We start from the raw sequence: 10020 nt of genomic DNA, 5'->3' as shown, positions 1-10020 counted from the left end.
GTATTAAAATAATGTCACTCTAATATTATTATTATTATTTAATCTTTTTTATTTTTTTATTAATAGCCATGGAAGAACCGTTGGGCGCAGAAAACGGCACTGTTGGAATTCTGGTCAGTTCTGCGGTGGAGGTTAATTTGGGAGGAAAACTGCTCAAACCTGCAGGTAGGAAAATGTTGCAAATTGTGGGATTTCTAATACAAACAACATTAGTAGCCATGTTGTTATTTTAATCGTTTGTTTCCTGACTCCTCATCACTCCCTGTGTTCTCCTCCTCTTCTCCCCCTAGTGGTCGGAGTGAAGCTGGACTTGGAGGCCTGGGTCGACAAGTTCAAGATCTTGGCCAGTAACGTGTCCGACAGTCGACAGGGTTCCCACAAGGTTCCGCACATGTTACTGTTCACGTCCTGTCATGTTGAGTCGACCTGTAGAAAAGTGACGTGGGGTTTTAATAGAAAACCTTTTTGTTTCTAGTGTGGACCGTCCAGGAGCTGTGAGATGGACTGTGAGGTCAACACCGACGTAAGAACTGTTGGTTTATGTCGTCTTTGTCGTACAATTAACAACCAACCAGCGATTTAACCCGTGGTCAAAGTTACAACAGAGGGGGAAAAAAACCAATCATTTGTTTTCAGTGTGTTAAAAACAACTTTTCTAGTTAAAGGTTTTATTTTGTGTTTGGTGAAAGACTAAAGTGAACCCCTGTCTGCTGCCTTCAGGACCTGCTCTGCTATCTGATTGACGACGGTGGATTTCTGGTCATGTCCAATCAAAGAGATCACTGGAAAAAGGTACGTGACTTTGTGTAGTACTTGGTTTACTTGTATTTTACCATAATTGAGAACGCGGTCAGGGTTTAAACGTCCAGCTGTGAGACGGTCCTGGTTGATCCTCACCCACAGTACAGGAGCTCCGTCCTTCAGTCCGTTTCTTTTCCTCTCTTCTTCCTCCTCCTCCACAGATCGGCCTTTTCTTCGGCGACGTGGACCCTTACCTGATGCACGCTCTCTACAACAACTCCGTTTTCGTTCGTCGTCAGTCTTTTCGTTTTCAGTCTGCGTGTGAACCCGTGAGCAGCAGCCACACGGGCGCCGCTCACAGAGGAATCTTTGTGGTGAGAGAACGACGACGATCTGGGAATCATGAAGTAATGAGACTTTTTAATGATCTATTTTTTAACTTTAACAATGAATGTTCTCCTCTGTTCTGCTCCTGCAGCCGTCCATCGCTGACGTCCTCAGTCTGGCCTGGTGGACGACCACAGTGGCCTGGTGAGAGGCGTTCACTGACACTAAGATTGTGTGACATTTTACCCCAGCAGCTGCCCCCGTGTCCACGACTATTTTCAGCTAAATGTTACCGTAGCTGAGACATTTGTTTGTCCTCATTTAAACTTTGTTCTTCGACATCTTTCAGGTCTGCAGTTCAGCAGCTGCTGTTAAGACTGACGTACAACAGCTGGATGTACAGAGGTGAGGAGAAAAGATGGAATAAAGAAACGCTGCTGGAGGTTTGGTGGTTGAATAAACTTCACTTCACCATTCCTGTCCATAAATACAGATACATGCAGTAGTATAATATAATACAGCAAATTTAGTAAAGGTTTAATAGATATTTATGTAAAATAAATAACCAATTTATTTGCATTTTTCTTAGTTCAGTAATCACAGGCACCCACACTCCTGTCCAGATGGTGGCAGTAGTGCACCGTAAATGTGTTTGCCAGCAGCTTAGGCGTCTGACTTGAAGCTGTAGTGAACAGTGTTCAGACAACGGTTAAAACAGCCGAAATAAAGACGTGGTTGTTTGGAAACTGAGCAGCAGAGACTTGTAAGTTAATATATTTATTTATTTACTCCACACAGCGTTTCTAGTCAGAGGTTTGACCCCAATACAAAGCGCTGATGCTAGTTAGCTTTAGCCGACGTTAGCCAAACATTATCAACGACGGTCATGGTGTAGAAGGCATGGTGTGGGGAAGGCAGATGGAAATTTAAGGTAAATATAGATTTTTAAAAAGTTTTTTGAGTTCATATTGATTTTTTAATGCAGTTCAGATCCAGAATTAATTGAAATGTAAAACCTTTTATTTTGTCAAATCTTATTTCATAAGAATTAACTTTATTAAGATACAAAAATTCTTCCTGAGTATTAAAATAATGTCACTCTAATATTATTATTATTATTTAATCTTTTTTATTTTTTTATTAATAGCCATGGAAGAACCGTTGGGCGCAGAAAACGGCACTGTTGGAATTCTGGTCAGTTCTGCGGTGGAGGTTAATTTGGGAGGAAAACTGCTCAAACCTGCAGGTAGGAAAATGTTGCAAATTGTGGGATTTCTAATACAAACAACATTAGTAGCCATGTTGTTATTTTAATCGTTTGTTTCCTGACTCCTCATCACTCCCTGTGTTCTCCTCCTCTTCTCCCCCTAGTGGTCGGAGTGAAGCTGGACTTGGAGGCCTGGGTCGACAAGTTCAAGATCTTGGCCAGTAACGTGTCCGACAGTCGACAGGGTTCCCACAAGGTTCCGCACATGTTACTGTTCACGTCCTGTCATGTTGAGTCGACCTGTAGAAAAGTGACGCGGTGTTTTAATAGAAACCCTTTTTGTTTCTAGTGTGGACCGTCCAGGAGCTGTGAGATGGACTGTGAGGTCAACACCGACGTAAGAACTGTTGGTTTATGTCGTCTCTGTCGTACAATTAACAACCAACCAGCGATTTAACCAGCGTGGTCAAAGTTACAACAGAGGGGGAAAAAAACCAATCATTTGTTTTCAGTGTGTTAAAAACAACTTTTCTAGTTAAAGGTTTTATTTTGTGTTTGGTGAAAGACTAAAGTGAACCCCTGTCTGCTGCCTTCAGGACCTGCTCTGCTATCTGATTGACGACGGTGGATTTCTGGTCATGTCCAATCAAAGAGATCACTGGAAAAAGGTACGTGACTTTGTGTAGTACTTAGTTTACTTGTATTTTACCATAATTGAGAAGGCGGTCAGGGTTTAAACGTCTCTTCTTCCTCCTCCTCCACAGATCGGCCTTTTCTTCGGCGACGTGGACCCTTACCTGATGCACGCTCTCTACAACAACTCAGTTTTCGTTCGTCGTCAGTCTTTTCGTTTTCAGTCCGCGTGTGAACCTGTGAGCAGCAGCCCCACGGGCGCCGCTCACAGAGGAATCTTTGTGGTGAGAGAACGACGACGATCTGGGAATCATGAAGTAATGAGACTTTTTAATGATCTATTTTTTAACTTTAACAATGAATGTTCTCCTCTGTTCTGCTCCTGCAGCCGTCCATCGCTGACGTCCTCAGTCTGGCCTGGTGGACGACCACAGTGGCCTGGTGAGAGGCGTTCACTGACACTAAGATTGTGTGACATTTTACCCCAGCAGCTGCCCCCGTGTCCACGACTATTTTCAGCTAAATGTTACCGTAGCTGAGACATTTGTTTGTCCTCATTTAAACTTTGTTCTTCGACATCTTTCAGGTCTGCAGTTCAGCAGCTGCTGTTAAGACTGACGTACAACAGCTGGATGTACAGAGGTGAGGAGAAAAGACGGAATAAAGAAACGCTGCTGGATGTTTGGTGGTTGAATAAACTTCACTTCACCATTCCTGTCCATTAATACAGATACATGCAGTAGTATAATGTAATACAGCAAGTTTAATGAAGTTTTATTAAATATTTACTTAAAAAAATAACCAATTTATCTCAGTAATCTCAGGCACCTACACTCCTGTCCAGATGGTGGCAGTAGTGCACCGTAAATGTGTTTGCCAGCAGCTTAGTCGTCTGACTTGAAGCTGTAGTGAACAGTGTTCAGACAACGGTTAAAACAGCCGAAATAAAGACGTGGTTGTTTGGAAACTGAGCAGCAGAGACTTGTAAGTTAATATATTTATTTATTTACTCCACACAGCGTTTCTAGTCAGAGGTTTGACCCCAATACAAAGCGCTGATGCTAGTTAGCTTTAGCCGACGTTAGCCAAACATTATCAACGACGGTCATGGTGTAGAAGGCATGGTGTGGGGAAGGCAGATGGAAATTTAAGGTAAATATAGATTTTTAAAAAGTTTTTTGAGTTCATATTGATTTTTTAATGCAGTTCAGATCCAGAATTAATTGAAATGTAAAACCTTTTATTTTGTCAAATCTTATTTCATAAGAATTAACTTTATTAAGATACAAAAATTCTTCCTGAGATTTTTTTTATTAAACACTTTTTGGGGGGATTTTTCAGCAAACTCTTGATTTTGCTTGTCACGTTGATCAAATGTTGAAACATTTTGATGAAAATGTTTGAAAAAAAAATCAAAATGTTATCTTTTCTGCCTGTTTCTCACCAAATGAGACGACTTCTTAAATCTACAGGATTGACTTTGACCTGAAATCCTTCTTCTTTTTTTTTTTTCATCTAATGATGAAAATCCAACGATCTGATTGTGTTTGACTCTCAGGTGACGTCCTGGTCGAAGGCTTTGAGACGAAGCAGAGCAGCTGTGTGACCATCCACAGCCAGTTCTACTTCACCAACACCACCAACTCCTACAACATGCTGCAGGACTGTGGAAACTGCTCACGGTGAGTTCCTCTCAGCAGAACATATCTGTTCTCCGGCTCTTGTAGTTTACACTTGCAGCGTGTGGACCACCACGTTCTCCTGTCGTTCCTCCGTAGGCTGTTCCACGCCAAACGCATCGACAACACCAACCTGCTCTTCGTCGTGGCTGAGACGTTGCCCTGCAGCTCCTGTGAGATCGAGAGACTGACGCAGGTCAGGACAAAGTGTATCCTCACACACACACACACACACAAACTCAAAGGCTTTTCTGTGTGTGTGTGTGTGTGTGTCTGTCAATGTGTGTGTTGAAGTTGAGAAGATCATAATTCCCTTAACTGAAAACAAACAGTTCAAGAGGAGAATCCATGTGAAGTGCTGAGTAACGCACGGTATCGCAAAGGCCCGAATACCTGCTTTGACTACAGTGCCTTAGTAAGTATTTGGTACTTTTGCATCATGCCTTAGTAAGTATTTTATTTTATTTTATTTTATTTTTAAGCCTAAAACAGTTTGTGCTCATCTGTCTAAATATTCATTGCTCATCAGTTCTGTACCTTTTTTCCCTCCTTTCTTTGCAGGAAAACACGTCAGAGTGTGGACGAGGTTTTTCTCTGCAGGCTTCCGTCGGCCTCCTTCTCTGTGTTCAGCTTCTTCTGCCTCTGCTTCATCTCTGACTATGTGCCATCAACATCATCTCTGTGGGTTAAGGTTCAGATCTACGGAAGGGTTAGCTTGACGTCAAGAGCACAAACCAGAGACGGTAACCCCCGCCCCCCCCATCCCCCCACCTGAATAAGCTGACGCTGTCTTCACGGAGGTACTGCTTACTTTTATTATTTACTGCTTCGGTTGTTATTTCAGCAGTTGTGGGGGGAGACTTTGTGGGGGTGCACTTTGAGTAGGTCAATATTCAGGGCAGAGTTTGAATGTTTGAATGTGTTGGTGTCACGATAGAAAATGTTAAATATTTTGTTGACCTCTTCACCTCACTTAAACCGGCCTCTTCTCGACGTACGTATCAAAGAAACTTGGGATAAAGATTTAGCCTCGCCAATATCTGATGAGGACTGAAAAAACCTGATGCTGATGTTCATAAATGCTCATTGGTTGCAGTACTCGCGTACTAAACTCTGTATCCCCAATCTGCTCAAAATGCAAATCAGCTGCGGGAACTCTGGGTCACCTCTTTTGGTCAAACCAGTTTTGGTCTGATATTTCATAAATGCAATATTCCTCCAGACCCACGCGCTGCAGTCCTGAAAACCGTTCTTACTATATCAATCAAGAATAACATAAAAGCAACCTCTCACTTTCTGCCAGTGTAACTTTAAAATATCTGACTGGTACAGGTCGTATAACAAAGTACGTATTATTTTTGAGCAGGATCTTTCTTTTTCTCTCCTTTACTTTTCTTTCTTTTCTTGTTTTATTATTTTTTATATACCTATAATGTATATTAATTGTAATGAGCAGTTTTGCCCATTTACACTTGTTCATTCTAATTCTTTATTTTGATTTTGTTTTGGGTGTGTTTCCTACCCTGTTTTTATATATTGAAAAGTTATATATATAAAAAAAAAAAATATATATATATAAAAAAGAAATCGTTAAATATTTTACAGTAAGTCTTAAATATTAGTTGTTTAAAGAAGTTGGTTTTTTTTCCCCCCAACATCCAGACTTTTCTGGTCAACCTGTCCCTGTGAATGGAAGATGTAGATTAGAAAAGTTAAAAAAATATATTTGCGCATGTAAATGAAGGCAGCCTCGTACAAACGACCACACGACGCCCAGATACAGCAATAAAACGCTGCAGTTTCTTAAGACAAAAGTCAAATATCAGTATTGAATATTTAATCATAATTTTTATTTAGGACGAACTCATTGTATTAAAATAGGGTTTTTTAAACTATAATATATTTCCACTATCCATGTTTTTTATTTTTATTATTATTATTATTTTTTTGCATGTCCGTTGCTGGTGAATAAATTAGCAGAGAGGATGAAAACTGTTACCTGCGACACTAGATCTGGGCCTGAACCTCATCGTCATTTCAGTGTCTTCTGACGCGTTTGTTTCTGGTCATATATTGATCATCCATAAATAATGACAGGAGCCGGCGTGATTTTTCTACTGCCGTCGCTGAAACCTTCGATCTTTTGGCCCCAGATTATTTTCTTAAAGCACTTAACCTGAGGAGAGACATTTAGACACGCGTTAATAATAATAAAAAGGACGGAGACCAGAGTTTTATTGGTGGAGGGAGATTTTGGGAGGGGCTTTGGGGTGAGGGGGGGCGTGCGTCTACAGATGAAAACCTGAAGTGCTTCCAGGTAGACTTGGATTTCTGAAAAGATTTTAAAAAACAAAACAAAAAAAAATTCACAGGTTATTAATTTTGTGAAGAAGTTGTTTTTTCTCAGTTGAATGATTTAAAACAGAATCGACTGAAATGTTTACAGGAAGTGTCGTCTCCACAGTCACAGCAGCTGATGTCGTTTTACAGCCAACAGTGTTTCTGTATTGAAATTCTTTTTTTTTCTCTTATAATATTAATATTTGTCCATTTTGAATTAATGCACTTAAATATGCTTGATTATGGGGAATGTAGCTTCTTACAGTGTTGTAAGTCAATTATTCCGGATGTTTCTCTGTGACAGAACAGATGGATGTAAATACTTACGGTTGACAATGACAAAAAAAAAAAAATCAAAAAATTTTATCAAAACTAGAGTGGAATTAAAAAAAAACCCATTTCAAAAAGTTGGTGCACTTTCTGAACATGAAGGAACAGGAACTGGGATTCAAGCACAATCATCAATGTTTCAGTGATGAAATTTAATTTGTTAAATATTTGTAGGAATAAAAACCTGCGACACAAATGCACAAACTGAGATCTAGGAATTTTTAAAAATGTATTTGCTGAATTAAACATGAGCATTTTCCCATGGATGCTGCAGAGAGAGAGCAAATGTTTTTGTTCAGTGTACCAACTTTCCACAAATGGGTTTGTGTTAGTTTGAATGTAGGAAGACAACAGTACGGTCACTGTACGCGTCGTACATTTGTCACAGTTACTTGTCAACGCTGAAGTCTGGTTTCCCAGTAATTGTAGTAATTTATAAAAAAAAAAAATGTGTTTTTTAAAAGAGCGTTGTAAAACCTGTTTATAAATCCTTGTCTGCCTGTTTCTCCACCCTGCTGTGCCTTGTTGCACTTGTTTTGTGGACGACAGGAACATTGTCAATCTGAGCTGCCAACATCCTTCCTGCGGGGTGTGCTGAAGAGTCGCGAAAGTCAAAGACTGCATATATATATATACATATATACATATATATATATATATATATATACATATATATATGATAGAACTGATAGAGTTTAAGAAACGTGGCAGATTGATTGGTGGAGCGTCTGGCCTTCCTTCCTACTTCCTTCTCTACTGGACAGAACAAACCCTGCTGTATTCCTGCTCCGTGTCGTTTCTCTGCTTCTCTGTTTCTCTCTGTTTTTCCGTCTTGAACCAAAGCACAGACTTTGTCCGTTTCCACTGATTTCTAACTGTCTCTTTTACTTATTCAGTATCGCTTCTGTGACACTGCCTGGAAAATGTCCTTTTTTTTTCCTTTTACTCCGACTGACAAAGTGAGAGAATGTTTATGTACGATTTTTGTTTGTTTGTTTGTTTTTCTCTGCTGTGTATCTCAGCTGTCTCCCAGCATGATGGGGACCTGGAGACACAGAGTAAAGTGCAACACTCTGTGTAGACCTCCAAAAAAAAACAAAAAACAAACAGACACGACACGACAGCAACACAAAGCTGCTGCTCTTTGACCTACAGTATTTTCCTGGGGTCTCCCTACATTACCCAGACTGCTTTGTTGTACGTTGAGGTTAAGGCACTTTGTGGATTTCCTGCAGCCTAAAATATATACCCACTATTGAGGTCGGTGTTGTAGTATTGTTTCTAAATACTGTAGTAGTGATTCTCGTTTATTTGCATGACACTTTTGAACAACTTGCAGATGCGTGTACATAGTCCGGAGGATGTCACACTGTACATTCCTGTGTTCAGCGCCGTATGTTTGGTGCTGAGGCCTCAGAGGTCTTTGAAGTGTACAACGAAGTGAAGCTGAAAGTTTGACTTCAGTGAAGCCTACTATAGCAGTCAGTGTTTGCGTCGGAGGTGCAAAAAGCACAGTTTGAGCAAAAGTTTGAGCTAAGAGCAACATACTGCCTGATCCAAGGTCCGTCATTTATTTATTAAAACCGCTGGCAGTGGCTCCGCGCTTCTGAAGGCTGTAAAACAATGAAACAAAGCAGTGGCATGTGCGGGAATGCCTCTTTAATACTTCAGTTTGTTCTTGAATTAGGTTTGAGTGTTGCTTATTTCACTCCTATATGTATTGTTTTATTTATTTGTTGTTTATTTAGTGTATTGTGTGTAAATCTTTGTGTTGAATAGAATGGAAATGAATGTTATTGAAGCTAACAAGGGCAGTTTAAAAAACAAAAACAAAAACCATCTATTATCTATGATCTTATTTCCTGATGATCGTGTTATGAGAATGTAACTGCTTTGCTGCAGCTTGTTTTTTTTAAAATTCATTTATTTATTTTTAAATTTGCTGACAGTATCATTTAGTCAGGACAGTTTTCTCTCTGTGCCAGTCTCCTAATTCCACCTCTTTTTTTTTTTTTAAAGATGATGTGAAGCAGTCAGCACCAAATGAAGGTTGAATTTGTAAAGATTTTGTCAGCCACATTACAAAATGAATATTTAAATGTTTCTATCTTTGGTGATTAAATGCTATTGATATTTTTCACTTCAATATGAACCATTATTTTTCTCCTTAATTTTCATCAAACTAATGAGATCGACACACCTAAAAATCTATCAAAATGTTGTAATTTGGTGAGAAACATGCAAAAAAGATAAAATCTTGAATTTTTTATTTTGAAAAATTTACATCAAAATAAATTCTCAAAAAGGCATAATGGCCTAAATATGTTAGTCTTTCAAAAAAAAGTTTTTTCCTAACAACTTTCTCAACTCAAATTTTTTTTCTAAAAGATTTTCTAAAGATCTTTTCAAAACACTTTTTTATTAGAATCTCGCAAGAAAGATAAAATTCTGTAAATTTTTTTCAAAGATTTTCAACATTTTTTAACATCCGAACAAAATTTAAAAAAAAAGTTTCAAAAATTTTTTTTTAGAAAATTTTTTTTCTAAACATGTTCGGAAAAAAAATTTTATGAAATTTTTCTAAAAATTATTTTGAAAAATATAAAAAAAAAAATTTTCAGAAAATGTTTAGGAAAAACATGTTTCAGAAAATTTTTCTTAAACATTTTCTGAAAATTTCTAAAAAAGATTTCTGAAAATTTTTTTTTTTTTGAAAAATATTTTCTTTTTAATTTCATGGATTTTTTTAAGGCGTGTTTTGGG

At 38.6% G+C, this 10020-nt stretch overlaps 1 protein-coding gene across 1 annotated transcript; it reads left to right on the top strand.

The window, feature by feature from the left end:
* Window positions 1-68: 68 nt before the first annotated feature.
* LOC103385816 (voltage-dependent calcium channel subunit alpha-2/delta-2-like) lies at window positions 69-7289 on the top strand. Its single transcript, XM_017036399.2, has 18 exons — window positions 69-165; window positions 291-382; window positions 476-523; window positions 721-792; window positions 963-1115; window positions 1220-1272; window positions 1418-1473; window positions 2216-2314; window positions 2440-2531; window positions 2625-2672; window positions 2872-2943; window positions 3040-3192; window positions 3297-3349; window positions 3495-3550; window positions 4467-4590; window positions 4687-4796; window positions 4920-5002; window positions 5149-7289. The coding sequence occupies exons 1-18, from the start codon at window positions 69-71 to the stop codon at window positions 5242-5244; spliced, it is 1557 nt and encodes a 518-aa protein (XP_016891888.1). The 3' UTR covers window positions 5245-7289.
* The last annotated feature ends 2731 nt before the right edge of the window (window positions 7290-10020 follow it).

The sequence above is a fragment of the Cynoglossus semilaevis genome, chromosome 11 (genome assembly GCF_000523025.1).
Source record: "Cynoglossus semilaevis isolate Cse_v1.0 chromosome 11, Cse_v1.0, whole genome shotgun sequence".
Taxonomy (NCBI): Eukaryota; Metazoa; Chordata; class Actinopteri; order Pleuronectiformes; family Cynoglossidae; genus Cynoglossus; species Cynoglossus semilaevis.
Note: the sequence above shows the minus strand (reverse complement) of the source record. Positions and strands in the feature narration are given on the sequence as shown.